Source organism: Columba livia, chromosome 9, assembly GCF_036013475.1.
Source record: "Columba livia isolate bColLiv1 breed racing homer chromosome 9, bColLiv1.pat.W.v2, whole genome shotgun sequence".
NCBI lineage: Eukaryota > Metazoa > Chordata > Aves > Columbiformes > Columbidae > Columba > Columba livia.
In genome coordinates, this window is record NC_088610.1 from 22,826,237 (window position 1) to 22,848,797 (window position 22,561).

General features: G+C 43.9%; 1 protein-coding gene across 2 annotated transcripts; it reads left to right on the top strand.

The window, feature by feature from the left end:
• The first annotated feature begins 63 nt into the window (after window positions 1–63).
• On the top strand, window positions 64–21,881 carry SAG (S-antigen visual arrestin). 2 transcript variants are annotated; one of them, XM_065073196.1, is made up of 15 exons: window positions 64–2,517; window positions 4,582–4,736; window positions 5,293–5,353; window positions 5,438–5,482; window positions 5,754–5,947; window positions 7,129–7,188; window positions 8,352–8,419; window positions 8,613–8,748; window positions 9,092–9,176; window positions 10,437–10,509; window positions 11,421–11,558; window positions 11,770–11,847; window positions 12,749–12,772; window positions 13,194–13,258; window positions 19,184–21,880. In XM_065073196.1, the coding sequence occupies exons 2-15, from the start codon at window positions 4,638–4,640 to the stop codon at window positions 19,279–19,281; spliced, it is 1,224 nt and encodes a 407-aa protein (XP_064929268.1). In that variant the 5' UTR covers window positions 64–2,517; window positions 4,582–4,637; the 3' UTR covers window positions 19,282–21,880. The 2 variants fall into 2 exon arrangements, with proteins under 2 accessions (XP_064929268.1, XP_021135517.1); XM_021279842.2 differs by lacking the exon at window positions 64–2,517 and adding an exon at window positions 18,516–18,525 and having other exon boundaries at window positions 4,506–4,736; window positions 19,184–21,881.
• The last annotated feature ends 680 nt before the right edge of the window (window positions 21,882–22,561 follow it).

A 22,561-nucleotide genomic window follows, 5' to 3' on the forward strand; every position in this document is an offset into this window, starting at 1 on the left:
GTGCTCTGTTTTCTTGATGAAGTGTGGATTTGGGTTCAGCCACACTGTGGGATTTGGTGTAGAGGGGGAAAGAGGATAATGCTCTTAGCTTGAAGCTGGACATCCCACAGGTACAACCTGGTCTTGCCCTGTTTCAGGAATACCACCTTGAGACCAAAGGAAGTCTTACCATCTTGAACGAGTGCCTCTATCCTAAAAAAGACTGCTGTGTTCTTAGATGTTTTGGATAAATTGCTGAATAGAGGAAATTATTATATATATTTCAGTCACTGCTGAAAATAGAAGTCTTTCTGCTTTGATACTTGACTACCTTGTTAAATATTTGAGCCAGTAACAGGAGTTGCATGTTTCTTGAGAAACACAAAGACCCTTGTTGAAGGTTCCTGCTCTGGTTCCTGTTTCAGAATAATGAAGCGACATCTTCAGCTCTTCACTTTATGAGAAGGTCCTTGAAAAGGCACCTACCAGGAGTCCAGGTGCCCTTGGTTACTGCGGAAAAGCAGATCACTGAATGACAAGTCAGCATGATGAAAGATTATTGAGAGATTAACGTAATAAAAACTGCAGGCTCTGCTGAGACGGATCAGAGTGGGTTTAGAATGTTTATAATTTAGGCTGCTATACTTGTTTTTTCTACATCATGGACACAGATTCTTACACAAAGGGCTTTGTTTTGCCTGTTGATGCTGTTACAAAGTAGGTTAATAGTACTTGAGGATAATGGCTGGGCTAGCCAAGACCTTTAGCATTTTAGATTAAAATTCCTTGGGACCAAGGTATGGAGGAAATTCTAGTGACCAACTTCAGCTTTTTAAAAAATTTTGCGATAGTTTATTTCTTTAGTTGTGTTGCCTGCTCTTCTGCTTCAGCCTGCAGAGGGAAGAAGAGAAAGCGAAGGTACCTGCTGTGCAGGGGTCCTGTCGCGCTGTTCTGCTGCTGAAGGTGGCGCTGCCCTTGAAGTGGGTTCGGGAGGGGGTGGGGTGGGTGGGTGTCTTTCTCCAGACACGAGGTGCGGTGCGTTTGGAAGCTCGTGTTATAGAGAAGCTGCTTCCAGCCTGCCCTGAGGATGTTTGCAACGTGCGTGTACCCTCAGAGGAGCAGCATGTAGCACAGGAATGCTCACTCCTCTCCAGAAGGACTAATAATCCCCCAGTGGCAGCAGCACAAACTCTTCAAACAACTCGGATTTCTCCTTTTTGCTTTTGCACTGTGTGACTGAATAGAACACGTTGGTTTTGTGGGTTGTGTTCTCTTAATTCCCACAATCAGGATCTGTCTTTCCTTCAGCAACACAGGCACATGAGAATTGCTCTGTTTGGGGCTGGCTGGTTTGTGTTTGCCAGAGTCGATTAAACACAGCAGTGATTAAGGTCTCCAAATAATCCACCTCCAGTTAATGAAATGTTGCTGGAAATTGGAAAACACTGAAAAAGCTGTGGAACACTCATTCGTGTTCGTTTTTTTTTTTAATTATTTGTGTGCCCAGGCCACTATATTCAGGCAAATGTTGATGATTGCAAAAATCAAGCTTTGATTTGTGACTCAAGACTGCCTGAGATGAAGGGTGCTGTTCAGGCCGGCAAGTGGAGAGGATATTGTGTGATCTTTCTAATCACACTCACAGATGCAGCCTGGAGGAAAGCTACAGCTGTTTGTGCAGCTTGCAAGCCAAAAATTACACACATTTTTGTGCATAATACCAAGACCAAATTCATGGGGTGGGAGCGGAGAGTAGGAAGCTATTCTTGGGACATTCATGAGCAGAAAAGCCAAATTGATTGGAGTCTCTGTTTGTGTGTCTTACATCTTGAATGTTGTGCCTCACTCTCTAAACAAATTAAAGAGGGGAGGTGTAGTAGCTAGGAACATATTGTTTTGGATCAGCATGCCAATGGGATGCTGGTGAAGCAATAATGGATAAACTGCTTAGTGATTTTGAGAAGAATACATTGTTCTCAATGTTTGGTAGTCCTTCATAATGGCATCTATTTATAGAGAGACTCAGTTTGAGCTTTTATAAGCTTCTTTTTTCATAAATGACTCTTGTCTCTTCAGCTTCTTATTAGGCTGGATGGCTTGCAACCCTAGGAAGGAGAAGATAGAGACAGAGCTTTAGGATAAAGCTGCCTTGAGTAGCTGTCCTGGTCTATGTACGTCTCTAGTCCTTACAAAGCATGTGAGCATGACATTGTAGACCTTTTCACTGACGATCTGGGCTTCCTTAGGTAATGCTTTATGTTGCTGACTTAACCACTTTCCAGTTGAATCTTAGCCCAGGTGCAATATTTGCTCTTAGAGGCAGATTAATTCTTGAAATCCTGGATGGACGCAACTGGAGACGCGCTTTCAAATCCCCTACAAATTGTCTTCCTTGCTTGATAAGAGGTTAGTGATTCTCTCTGGTAGATGTGAAGAAACATAGGACACGGCTGTGTGGAAAATTCATCTTTCTTCAGTGGTTTAGGAATTCACATCTTCGTCCTGTGGCAGCTCCTGTGGTGTCTGGAACACAGCAAGGTATTTACTGTTATATGCTGGACTGTTTATTTGGGTCTACAGTGTGACTAGGGTGTCTGTTCAGCAACAAATGCTATTCTGGACTTGAAAAACCTATCTATAGTTCATAAAAATAGAAACGCTTGAATGTATGTAAGGTCTGGCTCTAATCTCTACCTTACATTTTCTTCCAGCTTTCTAAGAGGGAAGTATTTCCTTTCTCTACAGTCTGTTGTCTGCATACAGGCCCTAGAAACTCTTCCTGTTCTTGAAACAGTTTTAAAATGAGAAAGCAAGCAGCAAAATAGGATGGAAGCAAAATGCAAGGATGGTCGTACCCTGCCAGAGCAATGGTCTGGCCAACACAGGGTACTCATTCACACAGCTCCAACAGGAGACGTATAAGGACAGGGCATGTGTGGCATTGTCCTTCCCTGGGGCTGCTCCTCAGCTTTGGGGTCTTACAGGGTTAAGGTTGCACCTGGGTCATCCTGTCCAACATCTACCAGAAGCCTTTTCCTTGACAATGTGTCTAATCCTGTGAATCAATCAATAATGGTGATTTCTAGAGCCTTCTGCAGCAACACACTGTGCTCTTGGATCTTGTGTTGTGTGGAGAAATGCTCCACTTGGTTTTGCATTTGCTGTCTGATCACTTAGTTGGGTGGTGCTATTTTGTGGCTTATAACAAAATGAAAAACGGATCTATCTTTGCTTTTTGTCCTTTTGGTTGCGAGTTGTTTTTTGTTGTTGTTGTTGGGTTTTTTAATTATTATTTGTGTGTGAAGATTCTTATTTCATCTGTTTTTTCCTTGGATACAAGATGTTCCCTACCCATGGTTATATTTGTTACTTTTTTGCGCAGGTAGGTGGACTGTTATATTCTTAAGATCCATTCTATTTTGAGTTAAATGATACCCTGAGAGTAATGGGTTGCATTTGGTCCTGATTTAGAAAAATGCAGTAGGACAGATGACTTCTCATTTGGGGTTTGGTCTGACTCCTTATACATACCAGCTTTCTAGGTCTTAGACTGAGCATGCCATACCCAAGATGTGTTTAAAGGGTTCTGAAATGCTATAAATGGCATTCTCTGTTCTTGATTTATTTCCTAATAACTTCTCTGCTTATGCCAAGATGTTCTTTCTAAGTGATAGCAAGTATAACTCTGCCTGTCAGCCTGTAGTTGTTGGTTGTTTGAGTGCAATACTTTCCACTTGCTGTCATATAATACACGGTATTTCATCACCTATCCAGTCCACATGGTGAAGAACTCGTCAGCTTAACACAGAGAGCTTTGGTTTGGGGAATCCAGAATATCTTTGTGTCTGTGGGCAGGCTGTGCACTCCTTACCTGGACTGCTTCCCGTTCTTTCAGGGATACGCTCAATAGCAAATGTCCCCGGACAGGTGACACGGCACTCTTGTGTACTTCCAATGGGGAAAACCAAACAAACCCAAAGGACAACGACCAAAAAAACCTGACCACCAAACAAACAAAATCACACAAAAAAGAAACAGGCGCAACCAAGTACCCAAACCCACCAACCACACACAGACAAAAAACCAAAACCCTAAGTAATCCAAGCCCTGAAAGTAGCCAAACCCCCTATGTATTTATATTCTTTATGTACTATATTTTATTCCATTATTAATGAGATACCTTCCTTCTTATCTCATGGCAATTTAGAGCCTCTGATGCCCAATCTTGAGGTACCTTTTGAAAACGGAAGTACCTTGTGTCGATCAGATTACATTTATCTGTACCCTTAGAGATTTCTTCACAAAATTACTCTCTGCAAAGACTGAGCTATGCCTTCCCCTCCAGATTTTTCTATTAATCTACTACTTTTTTAATATGACTTTAAAGGAGTTGTTGGTCATCATTAATGTTGCAGAAGATCTGTTTTTAAGTAGTTTTGTTTTGTTTTGTTTTTTTTTTAATGTGGAACTGCTAGAATTAAAAGAAACCCTTCTGCGCTATGCCAGAGTATTGATTGAGATAATCTTTGGTAAACTGTACGTGGGAGTGGAGGGCTTTTCCACTTTTATCTCTTTTACCTATTTTTCTGACATCTCTCCCAGGACCTTTTGGAGCAGAAAAGCTTCATTCATCTCCAGTCACATATTCATCTTTCACCATGAGCTGCCCCGAGCCTCAAAAGACAGGGACGAGTGGGAAGAATGCCAGTTCTCCTCCTAAACAAGTTATCTTCAAAAAAAGCACCCGCGACAAAGCTGTAAGTACCCTCATAAGGGGTCTGTGTGAGTTTTACTCGTAGTCAGACTGGAGGCTTTTTAGAAAGCTCTTTCTTTCATTTCCCTCTGAAGAAGGACCACGAGCTCTATTTAGTGCTAAGTTTGAGGGGATAATGTAAACAGTTTATAGGACAAGCTCCTCGTATTTTGTAATACAAAATGAAGGCAACTCCCGTCTCACTCCTTCTGGGTTGTACACCTGCTGCTAAATGTTTAAAACAAAGTTGTTTCACAGTCTCTCCAACCAGATGGCACAAAAAGTCTTTAAATGTATAGTTTGTCCCCCACACAAGTATTGATGTTGTACTTTTGGGAGTTGATCTACATCAGGTCTTCGATTCTGATGTCCTGAAGCATGTGAGTAACTCTGAGCCTGGTGGGAATTGCATGTTTGCTAAGAAAAAAAAACAACAAACCAACAAACTTTTAAAATGGAATTGTTTTGTTCCCCACAAGATTTATAGCTCTCTGCTGTAACCCCCCAACACACAACCAGCAATGTCTTGTAGTACAACCACTATCATCTTCTCCCTACAGCTAACCATCTATCTGGGAAAGCGGGACTTCATTGATAACGTAGGGAATGTGGAACCTGTAGGTAAGTCCCCAAGGGTATATGCTGCCCTACCTGCTCTCTTAGCCCTGATTATCCTCTGTTAATCTTTTTCATTTTTTGTTTCAGATGGTGTTGTGTTGGTGGATCCTGCAATTATCAAGGGGAAAAAAGGTATGAGGTTTTATGCAACGTATGTTTCAGAGATTGCTAGTCCTCTTTTGAAGTGAGATGCTGAGATAGAACCTTTTTATTATTTTAAGGGTACAAATATAACTCTCTTCTCTAGCAAGAGGCTTCTTACTCAATGTAATGTTTTTACATATGGTATGAATACTAACTGGGTTATACAACATTGTTGAAATGGGCTTCCCTGACTCTGTAGTGCAGGAGGATTTTGCATCCCCCTTGCTGCAAGCTTTACCTGTCATCCGCTTCTTTCTAGTGTATGTGTCCCTGACCTGTGCTTTCCGGTATGGCCAGGAAGACATTGATGTGATTGGCCTCACCTTCCGACGGGACCTGTTCTTCTCCAGGGTCCAGGTGTACCCGCCTGTTGACAAGCCAGAGACTCTCTCCCACTTGCAGGAATCTCTGCTAAAGAAGCTGGGGAAAAATGCTTATCCCTTTTTCTTTACAGTAAGTATCTTGTAAGAGCCTCCGACCCTCTTCTCCTTGTCTGTTATTACTGGGCTGCTGAGATCTGGTGATGGGCTGAAGACAGGGATTAATAGTGAGTTTGTGCTATATAAATTTCCAGTTTTGAGCAGTAGGCAATTTTTTGTTTGTTACCATCTTAAGTGGTAAAGTGCAAGAAGATCCTGACTGCACACGAAAAGTGCTTCCCTGGAAAAAGCAAATAAACGTGCAGTGGCTTTCTGCCAGCAACAGCCCCATATATCCTCATCTTCCCCATTCCTGAGGGGCTGGAATACTTTACAGCATTGCCCCAGTGCTCACAGAGGAAGTGCCAAATTCTTTCTCTTAAAAAATTCTATGGATCAAGCAAGCGGATGAAAAGCTCTTTACCAGATGTTGTCAACAAATAACAGCCCATTGCCAATTTCTGATTCTGACAGGATATGCTTCCAGTACTGTCAGTGACACGTCTGCCTCAGCATTCCCTAGGAAGTTCCAGGTTTAAAAACCATATAGCAACAAATAAATCTTTGGATGATTCTGCTAGATGGGTTGGTACCTACTGCAATGTTGTTGACCACACAAATACAATCTAGTGATCTTCAAACTGTCGGAGTCTCTAATGGGGTGTTAGTGCTCGGGCTCCATGAACTACTCTGGAGCTTTCCCAGCTGGTGCCTGGAGTTGCTGCCTCTGCCCAGGCCAGGAGTGAACAGACAGCTGGTGGCTGCCTGGTCTTTGTGGCCTTAGTTGTGTTTCTGACACAGAGACACTTTGCTCAGGTGTCGAGCCCATGTAACCCAGCGAGTAGCACTGCTCAGAGCCGTATTGATGGGGAGCCAGATGCTCCAGTTTCTACTCTAAGCTCTGCCTCTAGTGCTCTGATTTTTAGACCAGGTGATTCATGTGCCTGGACTTGTTACACATTTTCTCTCTTTCTTTCTTTTTCCCTTGGCTATTTTTGGAAGAAGGACTTGTCCATACAAGGCAAGATAGGGCCCTGTATATTAAGACCCCTGTCTTAGCTAGAGCTTCAAAGAGTTACTGCATTATGCCAAGTGACCTGTTGTCTTCAGGATTGTTTTGTATCTCTTGTGAGCAATACGTTAATGAGAGTATCACAGAGTTGGAAACCTGTGTAATATTGCCTTGGGGTATTTTTTCTCTTCTTCCTCCCACAGTTTCCAGATTACCTGCCCTGTTCAGTCTGTCTGCAGCCTGCACCTCGTGATGTTGATAAGGTGAGACCAATGGGACATTTGCGCTTATCATGACTGAGGAAAGTCAGATGGAAAAAGAAGTCATGTGAATAGATTGAGTTAGCTTGAGAGTAGAATGAGGTGATCCTGGGGACTACTGTGCCATGCCACGAATGTCAGGAAACCTAACTGAAGGGCTACGAGTGTGTGTCCTCAGAATAAGAAAGGGAATCTAGTCAAAAGGCAACAAGACTGCTAAATCTGCAATGCTTGTAGTTTTCCTTAATGGTGCCACATGATTTGTGGGTTAGCCACACATGAAATGGTTTTTGTTGTCAGGCTACATGAGAGAAAATGAGACCAAGTGCCTGAAATCTCACAGATCGCTATAAATAGCATTTGTTAAGACCTGCTTCTGAATTAAAACAAATGCAGGGAATGGCTGGCTCGCACATGTGTTTAAACAAAACAAACACCCTGGAGGAAAAGTCACCAGATAATGAGATGTTTTGAAAGGTTTCTGACACCATTTAAAATACTCCTTTTATACTTCTCTGGGCACTTCTGTAAACAGCTGAGCTGGAGTAACAACCAGGCAAGATGAGACGCGTGTTCTGGCATCCAGTGTCACAAGGATAGGCTGTTGTTTTTTTTTTTTACCAAGGAATGATATTCCAGCAGAATTTCCCATATTGCTCTGTAGAGAGTTATCTGGGACTCACTCACATGTCCCATGGTGGTATGAAACTGTTAAAGCAAATGTCATCTTTGCCCAATTGCTCCCAGTCCTTAGAGGCTGGGAAGTAAGAAGTTTGGCCCTGAGTCAGGTATTGGCATTACAAAGCCAACCCAGAAATGAGGTTCAGAAGCCCAAGGCAGACTGGAGAGCCTTGCAGGCTTGTCAGCCTGATAAGTTGTGGCATCCTGTGACCTCTACAGCACTGCGCTCACAGGAAGACTTTTAGGAGTAGGGATGTCATCTGTCACAGGCTGGGAATTAAGCCTCATATCAGAAGCAGCATGGAGCAGGTGGATGCTGCCACACCACTCACTTGGCATGGATTTCTTTTACAATGGGAGGAGGCCAGAAGAATGTGCAGCTGGCAGGAATCTGCCCATTTCTGGTGTGCAGAAAGATACTTAAGCATCTGCAGATGTTCTTGGCTTCTGACAGTGATTTCACAGCTGTCTTCTCTCTCTGGCAGAGCTGCGGGGTGGACTTTGAGGTGAAAGCTTTCTCAACAGAGAATGTGGAAGAGAGAATTCACAAGAGGTAACAGAATGTGTGTCTGTCTTCAGCTTTGCCCTTCTTAAAGGGGATGGGTGGTCCAGTAATGCACAGTGGTTGCTTGTTCAGCTTTGCCCCACTTATCAGTGGAATTCTCATGTGTAAGCACATGGGAATGCAGAGCTGCTGCCTCTGCCAAGCACAAAGTACCACCATGTTGTCCTCTGCTGCTTCCCAGGAACTCTGCACGCCTGCTGATCCGTAAGGTGCAATATGCTCCCGAAAAGCCAGGACCCCAACCTTGTGCGGAGACCACCTGGCAGTTCTTCATGTCCAACAAGCCGTTACACCTGAAAGCTTCTCTGAGTAAAGAGGTGAGGAGTTTGCCACAGGGCTGGGTATGTCACAGGATTGATAAGCTGATATGCATTTTGCTGCCTAAAGCAGCTGATTTGGTTACTGAGATGGACTCAGCTGAGACTGACTTGACCCAGCACATGAGGACTCTAGTGTAATTTCTGTCGATAACTGCTGCTAGAGGAGGCTGAGACACATTTGAGGCTAAATAAGTCATTGAAGGTAGGTCATGAATCATTGTGAATGGTCATCTTGCCTTATCTGGCATCTGTGAGGAGATTTAATCTGGGAGATGGGACTAGAGGAGGTTAGAGCTTGGGACAAACCTGGCTGGATTTCTGAGCATCAAATCCCTTCTAGGTGTACTACCACGGTGAGCCCATTCCAGTCACTATCACCGTCAACAACAGCACAGAGAAAACAGTGAAGAAGATCAAAGTCCAGGGTATGTTTTTACTGTTGCTCGGGATTCTTTGAGGGCTAGAGGACTGAACGGTGGGAGGACTGAAAGTGCCAGAATTTAATGCTTGCTACAGTTCAAGCAGGCAGCGTGGGACAAGTCAGGAATTTGTTCCTCCACCCTTTGTTGCTGTTTCTTTGCTGTTCAAGTGAAACAGTGCAGCCTTTTTCCTGACTCTCATGGTTACTTGTATGGCTTAATTTCAGGCACTAGTATGTCACCGCTAGTAAACAGAAAGGATCCAGCACCTGCAGTATGCAAGGCAGGTGCTGTGGGGAAAAATCCACCTCCTTCAGGAGGCTGGTGGGAAGGGCGCCCCATCAACGTGATGTTCCTGCTAACTGTGAATGTGCCTAGAGTGCGCACAGTATGTTTGGGGTTTCAGAAACATCTGGCGATGTGAGAAACAGCCACTCTGCCAGCAATGGTGTAATTCCTCCTGAGGAAGCTGAGGGCAGGGGCCGAGTTTCAGAGGAGTTTCAGTGTTGTGCCTGTGTTTTATTAGTGGCACTGCACGTTTTCATCCAAATCCCATTGCACTTGGACCTGCGGAAGACATCTGAGAGACAAAGGATGAGAAGGAGAAGGCAGGGAAGGAATGACGTTGCTGAGGTTTTACAAAACTGTAGCAGAGAAGGCCAATTCAGTGCTGCTCTTGGATGCACTGGCTAGTGATTCCCAAATATTTTTAGTCTGACACGCCTCTCTCAGGCTTAAAAAGACCTTGTTGGTCCCCAGGTTCTCGCCTCATCAGTGTTTCAGGCAAAATTACCCTGTTGTTTCTTTGGTGTTTGATTGAAGAGTATAAGCCATTTGTTACCATAGGTTCTTGGCTGCAGTTTATATCCAGTCTACTTGATGGTGATGTCTCCTGAATGCAAATACATTGGCTGTAGTTACACAAGAGATACCAGTAACCAGAGATAAAAGCGGACACACTTAGAGAAGAAGAGGGAGATCTTTTTAGTGGAAGGAGCAGGCTTCCGAGGGAGACCAGGTCTTATTGACTTTTTGACATTGCCAAATCAAGGCTGGATGCCTTCCATGGAAGAGACACTTGGGCCATTTGTGTGCTGTTGGTCTGTATCCAGGTCAGGCTGACCTGGTAGTCCCTTCAGGCTCTAGATGGATGGATTTTCCTGCTGTCCTTGTCATCTCTTCCATTCCTGAGACTCAGGGCGGACAGCTATGTTGTTTCTGATACATACGCACAACTGATTGTTTACTTTCTCCTTTCTTACTCAGTGGAGCAGGTTGCCAATGTGGTTTTGTACTCCAGTGACTACTACACAAAAGTGGTAGCTGTTGAGGAAGCACAGTGAGTAAATCTTCTGCTTACCCCTTCTTGCTCCTTCACATCCTTTCAATTTCCCTCTTCCTCAGTAATGAGAGGTGCTCCTAGCTGTAGTCTGGCAGTTGCCTGCTGTTACAGTCTCTACCCTCTCACCTTGTGTGTGTCCCCCACACTGCCTGTACCCACGCTTTGCAGCTCATCTCCTATTCACATAGTCAGCAGGTACCCTGCACCCTTTTTCAGAGAACAGGGGGAGTCTGCAGAAGAAGGGTTTTGTTTGAGCAGTAATTTCCTACTAGAAAAACTTGGCAGGGGCTGTGGAAGGCTCCTGATTGCTTGAAATCTTTAAATAGAGATGCAACCTTTTTCTGAAAGGTGCTCCTGTTGAGTGAAAGTCATGGATGCTCTAGCTTGAGATCGATCTTTTTCATGCTGTTTTGTTTGATTCCTTATGGCCTTGGAAGCTCATGAAAGCCTTGAGTCTACCGACAGTGTGGAGAACCACTTGCTGTTTTGCACTGCATTGGCAGTGCAGCGTTGACCTCCGCTATGTGAGGAGGACTGGGCACACACAGACATCTTATATTTTTCTCAAGAGCTTAGGGACATGTTTTCTATTGAGTACTGGTCTTCTAAACTAGGATTCATTTTGTCCAGATTTAGAGGTCTGCAGCATAGTTTGAACTACTTTAGAAGCTGCTTTAATGTGAAATTAATAATTTTCTGCAAGTGCTTGTCCCTCTGTGCTGATTATAAATGGAATTTTTCTAACTAGTTTAGATATAGACATCTGCATTGTAGACAACTAAATTTGGACAGATAAATTCCTCTGCTTTTGGATGGCTTTGTAATCTAGTTTGGAATTGTCTTGGTTGGGTGTGTAATGGAAATCAGAGTGTGTCACCTTCCTTCTCTCACCTGCTGCTTATTTTCAGGGAAAAGGTGCAGCCCAACAGCAGCCTGACCAAGACACTGACACTTTTGCCCTTGCTTGCAAATAACCGGCAGACCCGGGAAATAGCTCTGGATGGAAAGCTAAAGGATGAGGACACCAACTTGGCTTCTAGTACCATGTGAGTAGAGTTTTAAATGGTCTTAGCTAGCAGAGGGTTATAAAGAATGGGGGAGGATGGAGGAGATGCGCATATCAGGAGTTTGTACCTGTAAATGTGTATCCTAATGGGTTGCGTTACTTACCTGTCATACTAATTCAGGGTAAATAGTGATCGCAGATCTGGAGAGTTATTAGCCATCCCTAATGCTGCTGTCTGTTTTCTCTGGTAGTATTAAAGATGGAATAGACAAGACAGTGATGGGGATTCTGGTTTCCTACAAGGTCAAAGTGAAGCTCACTGTTCCAGGGTAAGAATAACAGACTTTTTGCTACATCTACATAGAGTTAAGAGAGGGGAGTGTGTGTACTTCATTGATGAGTGGGGAGAGGGCAGGACAGTCCACCTGAAGAGAAAAAAACACGTGTTTTGGGACATCAGGCTCCCTCTGAAGCATAAACTGCCTGGAAATCAGTCTTGACATATCCAAAGAACTTGTCCTGAGCTAGAGGGGTGGAGTCACCTTCCTCAGATACCATTTGACTTTACAGCTGAAGTATGAACCTCTGTTTTGCATTGCAATTGTTTGTTTCAAAGCCAGCCTTATTTTGTGAGAACTGAATTGCAACTTTGTGTGAGCCTTTACGTTGGCATTCTTATTCTTCCAGAATAGAAGGCAGAGACATCTGCCCACGAGTCAGATCCTGTACGGATTTGCCACTCAGATCCTGTACGGAGCCAACTTTGTGGGAGAAGCTCATGTTACCAACATGAGTTTGTTCCCAGCATACAGTGCAAAAGAGGACAAGGTTAACAACTCTCAGTTGGTGATAGTCACTGTTTACATTTGCATTTCACTCATCTGTCCTCCTTTCTAGTATTAAAATGAGTCAGCGTTTTACCTAAAGCATGATAAAGGGGCTGCTGCCTTCTACGGTCCCCTAATTGGCCTTTGGCTCTCAGGAAAGCAGCCATGCCCAATACTTGGTCAGGAGTTCAAACGCTTAAACTCTTTCTCTATAGGATGGACATGAAAAATTAAAATTCCCTTTTCTAGAAGTGAGTTTATTTGGATGCTATGCTTTGTGGCAAGTGGGTGATAGATGAGGAAGGCAATTTCAATAGTCCACAAATAGAAAAGCATTTGGTAGATGACTAGAATGGAAAGGCACTAAATATGCTTATGTTTTTCTCCTTGTTTTCTTCTGTAGCATGCTGGGAGACCTCACTTCCAGGTAAATGTCATCTTCCTTTTCAGACCATGCAGTCAGAGTTGTTAATTTGTCTTTTAATCCTTTTTCCCATTCCTTTTCCTGGCTCTCTAAAAAAAAAAACAACCAGCTATCCCTTAAGCTGATAGGAATAAGAAGTCTGTGCATTCAGCTGTGAAAATCAAGCAATTACAAAAATATCTCTGATTTTATGTAAATGCAAGTACATTCAGCACATGATAAGCCCGGTTTATTAAAGTGGATACGCCTGGGATATTTGTGGAGAAGTCAGAGTTTAACACTTTTTGAGGGGAAAATTATGGTTAGAAAAGGTGAAAGAAGGGGTGAAGCTGGAGTTCGGGGCTTGGGCTGGCCTGAGGTGGGAGGGGGACTGAAGCAGGCTCAGGCAGAGCTGTGGATCTGATACATTCTCTCTTCCCCAAAGTGAAGTGGGCACAGAGCTGCCGTTTCGTCTCATGCATCCCAAACCTGAGGAAAAGAACCCAGCAGGTCAGTTATGCCTGGTTTTTACCGTTCTTCGTTAGCAGACTGATGTGAAATCTTACCATTGCAAGGGTTACAGTGGTTTGTTCTACAGAGAGCTTTTAGAGTCTGCAAGACTCCAGTATGGGGGCTGCTTTGTGTATATACATATATCTGTATATATATATATATATCACAGCCTCAAGGCACAAAATAACAGGGAGAAGAAGTGTTGCTAAGATGGGGGAAGGGGGAAATGTGTCATGTTCCCTTTTTGTCTTTCATCTATGGATGAACTCAAAGCACAGGGCTTGAGGAAACGCTGCGTAGTTAAATCTCATGACTACTGTGCAGAATGTCCTAAATGAAGCTGTCAACAATTCCCAGCCACATTCTGATACAGCAGACAATAACGTGTCACAGAAAACACGTGACACGTGAGCATTCTAAAAAGCAAAACAGTTTTAAGCTAAGTTAAGAGATGATAAAACTACTCATGGCTTTGGAGTCCGTGTTATCTTGATCTGACATTGGCAATGGTGTCTGTGGTATGGGCTTTGTGTTCAGTATCTGTGTTCTCTTCCTGCTTCCTCAGGCCCTGGCTGGTTCTGTTCTTTCGTGGTGCACATACAGAAACTGCAAGGTGCTTGTGCTAAATCAGAAGCACCTGTAGCAGCTGAGGAACACAAAACATTTTGCCAGTTTTTTGATGCTGGGGTTGGTTTGGATGAGTCATCTTGTCCTGCTGTCTGCGTTTGGACAGAATTGCATGGGCTTCAAACAAAAACTTGTGGCTGCTTCTGCACTGCTTTTCTGTTTCTTTCTTTTTCCTTTGGGCCCAAACTTACATAAAACTGCTGTATCTAAAATGTGACCACTGGAAGAAGATGAAGGAGGCTATGAAAGGGGTTATCCCAAGATAGCTTCTATACTGGAATATATATATTTGATAATTCTATACTGGAAGCATTAGAGAGGGGTGACTTCAGTCCTTATTGTGTGAAATTGTTGGAGGAATCAAATATGAGTGATGAGAGACTAGCTATCCTCTCCACACTCAGTTGCTCTGGTTGGGAATCGGTGTTTGCTGATCAGAGGTGTGCTGGAGTGGGCAAAGGGAGGTTTCCTCACCCCCCTGTGAGGATTGTGCCGCAGGAGACCCGTTTTCCCTGGGAGAAGCTGTGCTGTGGGCTGTGCCACCAGGGCCTCTGGCACAGGGTTGGTGACGGGCTGGGGCTGGTGGTCCCGGGGCCATCTGGTGCCCACGGGGATCCTCGCAGGGCAGAGGTGCTGGTGGGGCTGCTCAGGGCCGTGGAATCTGGAGCTTTCGTGGCTACAGAGAAAAGCTCGGAAACTTCGAACAAGGATCATCCATAGACTTAGGCGACTGTAAAGAATTTTAAATTTTTATAATGGTGTGAATCTTTTTACGTGACATCTTTTGGTGTTAGCAGTGCTGCAACCCCCCATTTTTATTACTTACACTTCAGGCAGATAATCCTGGCAGAAGCATTTGTAATATGAGGAAAAATGGATGTTGGTCAGTTCTCCCTTCTAAGACCAATTCAAAGCACAGCTGATATACTCCTTTATATATGGTGCTCAGGAGGATGTGGGTAGAAGACTTTACAAGGGAAATGGAGAACTGCAATATTTCTCAGATCGCTTCCCCCAACACATCCTCTTACCAAAGGCACAGCCCACGTATTGTTTGTTACATCAAAGTCTTCTCGGAGCTTGCTGTCAGAGGACAGCTGTGCTTCGTGTGTTTTGTACAGATGGAAATCGTGAGTTTCTTACGAAGTTTAGAAAATACAGGTGGTTTCAGGAGCTTATCCCATGGGAAAGCTCCACAAATGGTTAATCTGAGAAATAAATGCTTTCCCTTAAAAAAAGTTACTGTAACACAACAGAAAATTCCTCTGAAGCCTGCGTAGCTGACTTGAAAACTGAGTTGGAATGTGGTGCCTGAGCTCATTACAGGGACTAAAAGACCCTTCCATACGAAGCTGGTAAACTAAATCTCTTTCCAGCTTTATTGGCTGGTAGTTTTCCATGCCCTGTGCCTAATCACTCTTCCCAGTTGTGAGTTCATGCTTTTAGAATCTTTATTCTACCACCTTAGTTCATAAACTCTGAGAAATAAGATGTGTTTCATTAGTGAAATAACATCTAATTTGGAATCAGACTAATCAAGACTTAATTGCAGAGATGGAGCTTCAACAAACAGCGTTTAGGCTCTCAGGGCCCTGCAAGATGGAATTTTTCTTTGTTGGCTTGTTCGGCAGCCTCTGCAGTGGGTGTAGGCAGGGGTGCATGCACAGGGAATTTTGAGATCACTCCTTATCTTCTTTTTCCGTTTCCTTTTGTTTTTACTGATGAGTCAGTAGTAACCAGTTTGCCTGTTGCACCTCCCTGCTCACTTGACTGTCACTTCATCTCAAGACACAGCTGGGAGAAAGGAAAGAAGTCAAAGCAGCTGTCTTACAGAGTCAAAGCTAAACTGGGACTAAAAGCCAGCACATGTTATGATTTATTCCTCGCAGTAATATCCTTTTCCCTTCTCTAGCCAAGGTGATTTATGGCAAAAGTAAATAAAATGTGTAGCATCAGTATATTAATCATGCAAGGCTGATTTGAGTGTGGAGAACCTCAGAAAGACAAGCTTCCAAAGAACATGGTTTAATTTTTGGGGGCAAAACGGGGCAAACGAGGGTGACTGCTGTGTGCTCTATCTCGCAGCAGATCACTTTGCCCTTTCTATTTGTCTGTGAGCGAGCTCTGAAGCACTCGGCATTCAGCAGAAGGCAGGTTTGTCAGAGCACACGGCTAGTGCAGATTGCTTGATCTTTCTTTTCTGTGCCTGGAGGAGACAGAAAAGGAACAGCTTGCTACCTTTCCCATGGTGATTTTACAGCTTCCTTGCCTTGGACTTGTTGTAGGCCAGCATTTGCATGTTTCACGTCTGCTGGTTTTGCAACTGCTTTTTGGCCCCATGTGGTTCACAGGTGGTTATTTTTAGGCGAAGCAGCTCCTGTCGCATTGGCAGTCTCTTTTCCGCCTGTTGACAAAAATGGATAGAGATCTGTTTCTTTTAAGGATAGACTCAAACTGGGCTGTGTCTCTTCATGCTTCCAAGACCTTTCCCGGTCAGCAGTTAGACCAGAAGCTCCCGCTGGGTTTTTCTCAAGGCTGTGGTGTCAGCGCAAGTTCTTTGGTCTGGGGTTTTCCTGCCCTTCTCCTGATGTTTTACGTTTTGTGGGCTCATATCTTGGGGACTGGCCTTGGTTTTGGCTGTTGTTCAACAAAGGGTCCCTTGTTAAACCTGCATGAAAAGGCTGCTTTCAAGCAACCCATAAATGCTTTGTCCCTTTAATAGTAAACCTATACCTGCCCTGTATTGCTATTGTAACTTTCAGAAATTAGTGAATTTTAAAGCTCTTAAATGTCTTGAAAATAACACAGCCTACTCTTTTTTTTTTTTTTCTTTTTTTCTTCCCTGTAAGAGAGGTTAAAAGCAAGCTTATAATGAAAATTACCATATGCCACAACTTTAATTATATGGAATTATTTCTGTGGGTGCATAATAAAAGCTTACAGAAGGCTCTCTGCAGAGAGTATGATGACATTCTGAGGCCTCGTCGATCCTTAAATGCAGCCCCCTCCCAACAATTGCTGGCATGCCACTTAAAAAAAAAGGAAAAGTCTACCCATTTTCAGGTTCCTGAGAAATTTTCAATGTTAAAATGTTAAGTAAACCACAGGACAGCAAGAGAACTATGTGCAGTGAGCCTAAGTCATGCTAGGGTGCAAATGTAGCCATGTAGTATAGCAGGTACACTTTGTATGTAATCTTGCACCTGAGGTATATGATAAGTGTTAGTGCCACACTACCGATGTACTGATTCAGTAATCATTTATCTGACAGTAAAGTATGTGCTTATCTGAAACAATATCTATTTTCCCCCTCAATCCACCTTGTAAAATTGGCTTCAAACTGCATTGGTGGGTGTCTCAGCATTACCCACATTGTTGATGTTGCTGTTCCCATAGTAATGAGTGTACTTCAAAGAGGGGAAAGAGAGCAGGCTGTTTAAAAAATATTAATTGGAGGAAAAATGAAATGAGAACGATGCTTTATGTGTTGCAAATTCTTAAAGTTCTAAATATTTCATTTTAAATCCATTTCAATCAAGCATGCATGCCCTGAGACTTTCCAGACTTCACCTTGGCTCCTGTGAGTAGAGGAAACCATCCTTTCCGAGTCTGGATAGACACCATCATCAGTGTCTTTACATGATCCATCCTTTGAGGCGTTCTGGCTAGATTGGCCCCGTTTGGCACACTTTTAACGCTGACTTTTCCAGCAGTGCTAGTTAACACTTGTTGCCCTTGATTTCAGTGCATGTTGTGGGTGGGAATCCTCCAGGCAGCAAGTTACCCAGTCACTGGAGCATCCCAGATCCCTGATGACTTCTGTAGAACGATGGCCTAGGTGTGCTTTGCTCTCTGAGTTAAACTCACGAGAAGTAAGCCAGTGAAGCGGCTGTTACTTGCTAAACCGTGAGAACCAAAAAACAACAAAAAAATATCCCTTCACCCATTTCATCACTGCAATACAGTCTGTTCTGCTGATTTTAAGCTGCGCTGAAACAACTTCTAAGGAATCCTGCTAGCAAACAGGTTCATTACGCTGTGGTTAGCAGAGATCCCATTAAAGAAATTAAAGTGCCAAAGGTCTCAGGATTATATTTAGGGAAAGATGAAATCAGGAGTATTGCTTCAAGTGTAAACCTATCTAATGAGAGACCACCTAGGCCTTTCTGTATTCTGGCCTCTGATTTTAATACCTTCATGTGACTTGAACAAGAACATTGTCTTCTCATCAGCTCGCTACTTAAATTACAGTGACAGACCAATCAAGACCAACATTGTGTCACACAAGTGCTGTCATCTCTGAGTAGAAGTGTCTGCACAGATGTCTCTCACAGCTGTGACCACTAGCAAGCACAAATGCAAAAATCTGTCTTTGTTTCTCAGCCCTTCTGATATCTTGGGCAACGTTGCTAGAGTGCTTTTCCATTCAGGAGATGAAGTTTTGCTTCATCAGGTTCTTGTACGCACGTTTTGAGACTTTCTGGAATTCTCCTTGTATTGCTGCAAGTCCTACTGCTTGTCACTGTTTTGTCTTGTCAGTTTATAAATTTTTGCTGGTTGTAGCATCCACTGTTCTAACTACTTGGTGTGTCCTTTTTCCTCCTTTACTGCATGCTGATGACTGCAGGGAAGGATGGGTAAGTTTCGTTTAATGATATTTCACACTCTAACTGCTGCGCATTGACTCTTTGAAAATGCCTCAAAATTGTCTGAAAATCCACGGGGTCCACAGAGTATGAGCGTATGTCCAAAGTGAGCAAGTTACTGTGGCTCGACAAATTCTTGCTATCAGTTGGACAGCAATGACTGACCATGTGAAACTGGTTTAAGTTTTTACCTCACATTTGGAGGGAGGTACGTGTTTGTGGTCAGCTGATGCTCCGTAGCTCTAAGTTTCAGGAACTCAATATGTTTGTCCATGTGCCCCTGTTTTAGTACAGAAGGAATAAGGATGAAAGGTTTCACATTTTATTTCTGGACAAAGACCCTTTCAGGCTGCAGACTGTGCGGATAGCTAATAGATATTTAGCTGGAATGGACATGATTCTTTACAGATGAAAACCTTCTTGGTTTGTGTCCTGACTTGCTCAATCAACTGCTTTTCATACCAGCTAGAACATCACGGATGAAGATGGTGCCTGTGGCAATGTGATCCAAATCCCTTTGAAGACAAAGGAAACGTTACCAGAATCTGCTCCGGGCTTCTCTTTTTCTGCCTATGAGTTGCCTTTAGTCTGCTAGCGTTAAAAAAATTTCTAACATCATTTTGAAAGACCTGTGTTTCTTCCATTTCAGTGAAGCAGAGCTGGTATTTGAGGAGTTTGCTCGTCAACAGCTCAAAGATATGCTTGATGATGAAGACAAGAATATGTCCTCAACTGACGAGTGACTAAAAGAACAAGCTGCCAGAGAAGCTATGTAGGCTGGCATCAATTAGAAATTTAGGACCTACTTTTCTAGTAAACTGCACGTTCTCAGTGCATGCATAGTCTTCCAGGGATCAGCCCTGAGGTCAGTGGACATAAAATCATGAATCTATTGCTTATTAAAAATTTTCAGCTCTAGAATGTAGGAAACTCAAAACCTGATGCTTTACTCAAGCTCCCAGAGGAGGACAGGAAGGCTGCCATGCCATGACTTCTGCTTTTAAGGCTGTCTAATAAAAAGGTTGGTTGTTTTCACCGCTGAAATTGTTTTTACTCGCTGTCAGAGTCTCCGACTTCAAAATGCTGCTGAACCAAGCCCTGGTCTGAAAGGCTGGCTTGCAGCCTTTGGTGATTCATTGAAGTTTCTCAGTGGACTGTACAAAACTGATTTTATTTCCTTTCTGTTGCTTTTTTGTTTATGCTTTACCAAACTGATCTAGTGAATATTCTCAGTGTTTGCACTGAGTGGCTTACGTCTGCTTTCTGTACAAATGTCTTGCAAGTCATCTTCAAGAGCAGTTATTGTACTGAGATACAATGTTAGCTTTCTACCAATGTGCTTAACAACCGTGTTATTAAAGACGAGAGAAATGTGCATGGATTCCTTAACAAACCTCCTCCCTGTATACAACCCCAATCAGAGAACTGCTAGTCCAGACTGATCCTGTATTTAATCTAGTTTCCTGTATGCAACAGGGCTTCAGAAAAGGGTGCAGTAAAATTAAAGAGGAAATTAAGGGACACCCTGCCCTGAGGAGCCTTTTTCAACATCCATCTGCCAGAGGTCCGTTTATGCTCCAAGAAATGCGATTGTGTTCAGCAAACTTTGTTCCCTCTTGTTGATCTGGATATTCTCATTATCCATGTAAATGTCTAATCTCTTCCTGAATCTCACTTAGATTTTTGGCTGAAGTTAGTTGCATCAGCTAATTACATTTTGCATGTAAAACAACTGTGTTTTCTTTTTTTTTTTTCTTTCCCCTAAATCTGCTTTTTAGAGTCTCTGGTTTAAATTCTCCTGGAAAGTCTGAAGCAGGGCTTACATCTATTAATAAAACGTACATTTCCCACCCTATGCACTGGAAAATGGAATTAAGAGCTTCCCACTCATGTTAGTTAACAATGGTGTCCTTCTAACAGAAGAAAATGAGGGAGACATTTTTGAGGTGTCCATTTGGTCCTGGTGCCAGCCTGCTGCGAGTGTGTTGTTCTTCCATCCCGCTTCAGTCTGCAGAGACTTTGCAAGCTAAGCCTGCCCACTACCTGCCTCAGGCCACTTTTCATACCTATAGCAAGCCAAAGCAGCCTGGTTTGGAGAAAAGCATGTGCTGTGCTCTGCCATTTCTGCACAATTGTTCTATATATGGGCCTCATTTTTTGAGCAGAGCTTTGTTTGTTTTTTTCCTTATTTGCACCATCGTGGTTGCAAGCCCTGCTCTTACACGTGGTCCAAAGGCTTTAACCAAACAGCTTTATATCTGGCCTCTAACACTTATAAATAGCTTGGGTTAAAAGTAAATGCTTCTGCTTTGCTTCTGTAAACTGGTCTTGGTCACTGAAAGCAGTGAATTAACACCACAGCTTGATGTTGCAATTCCATCAGTGCTCTCACCTGCCAGTTGGTGTGTTTGGCTCCATCAGTCTCAGCTGTTTCAGGTGAGATTGCAAGATCTTTGCTCTTTCTGTGCAACTGGGGCTTTGCTGTAAAGAAACCCAGTGGCCATTTCAAGGTGTTTGTGGTCAGTGTAATTTGTGTGTGATTTCAGCTGTGGGTCTGGGGGAGGGTTGGGCATTTGCACCTGGATTTCTGGGAAGGTTTTTTGAAGGATTGCCCTGGTATTTTTATTACTAACTTTTTGGTGGCTTGAGAACACGCTGATACAGTGAGATTTAGCAAATTGCTGGTCCTAGAGAACTGGTATTCAGGAAAACCTTTAAAGATGCTGAGGGGGAGAGGGGACAGTGTGTGACAGCCTTCCAGATTTGCTTCAAAGTGTGGCTGCCTCTGCACAGGGGTTTCCTTCAGTGTTCCTGGCTACTGCACCTGTAAATATGGGACTAGCAAGCGTAGAGGCCTGATTACTTTTTAATTTACTTTTTTATTTTCCTCTTGTATATCAACCTGGTGAGGTGCCTCCATCACTGCCCCACTTTCCTCTCAAATTCATCTGCGGCGATGACTTTTGTAAGCAAACTGTATAACAAAATGACAGTGCGCTCTGCTGAGCAAAGGTTATTAAATCTGTTATTTTGCCAGGGCTCAGGAGAGCACTTCCAGGCTTTGACCGCTTGTTTAGCCTATGCTGGATGTTTGCTCATTTAATGGTTCCTTCAGCTCCTCGTCTTGCGGGCCAGGCTGGAATTTTATTCTTCTGCCCTTCAGTCAGCAGATGCTGAGCTCTGTCAGCAGAAAAGAGGTGTCTAGCTGGAGCTGTTTGCCTTTTATATATATATAATTTTTTTTCCTGGTTCTGATGTTATGTTGATCTTCCACCAAGTCAGACCTGTACCCTGCTACTCCTATTTATGGGTGGGGGAGAGCGATCCCATTTCCTGACCCGGTGCCTTTGATGTGGTGGGGCTCCGTTTACAGAAAGCCTGCCGGCTCTGGGAGAGGGATGTGCTCTGGTAGCGATAGGATCTCCCAAACTGCTGCTTTTGAACACGGCTTTTATCAAATACACGGCCTCTGTGCTTTAGCTGTGTGCTGGTGCGGCTGGTTTGGTGACAAGCGCTTTCCCCTTGTACATCTGCATGGAAGCCCAGCTGACACACTCTGCACCGTCCCATGGCTGGAGATAATGGGGTGTTAGAGAAACAAGCACTTCAGGGCTGAGCTTCCTCCTGCTGACGGAGCCCAGGAGCAGTGGATGGTGTGGGCACAGGAGCGTCTCTGTGCGGGAACGTGCAGCAGGAGGCGGCTGCAGTGCTGGGGAGCAGCGAGCCCTGGGGTGATGTGCAAGATGGAGCAGGTGCAAAATACCTTCTGGTGCAGGAGGTTTTTATTCAATCTAGTGCAACTATCGCGTGCTGGAAGCAACCACAAGAATCGGGACCGAGATTCAGGCTTTTGTGCTCGCCTCATCAGCAGGTTCTCTGTCTCCGAGCAGGCGGGGAGTGCTCGGTGCGGGTTCGGCGGGGCCGGGCGGTGCCTCAGCGCTTCCCGCCTCGCCGCTTCCCCTCCCACCTGCGCGCGGCCGCCAGCAGGGGGCGCCGCACGGCGGGGCGCGCGGCTGCAGAGCGCGGC

Bases quoted from the DNA above. Each gene is read 5' to 3' on its own strand.
- SAG (XM_021279842.2), top strand. From the start codon at position 4,638: ATGAGCTGCCCCGAGCCTCAAAAGACAGGGACGAGTGGGAAGAATGCC. The intron at 5,483-5,753 runs GTATGAGGTTTT...GCTTCTTTCTAG, and splicing joins AATTATCAAGGGGAAAAAAG to TGTATGTGTCCCTGACCTGT. The intron at 5,948-7,128 runs GTAAGTATCTTG...TTCCTCCCACAG, and splicing joins CTTATCCCTTTTTCTTTACA to TTTCCAGATTACCTGCCCTG.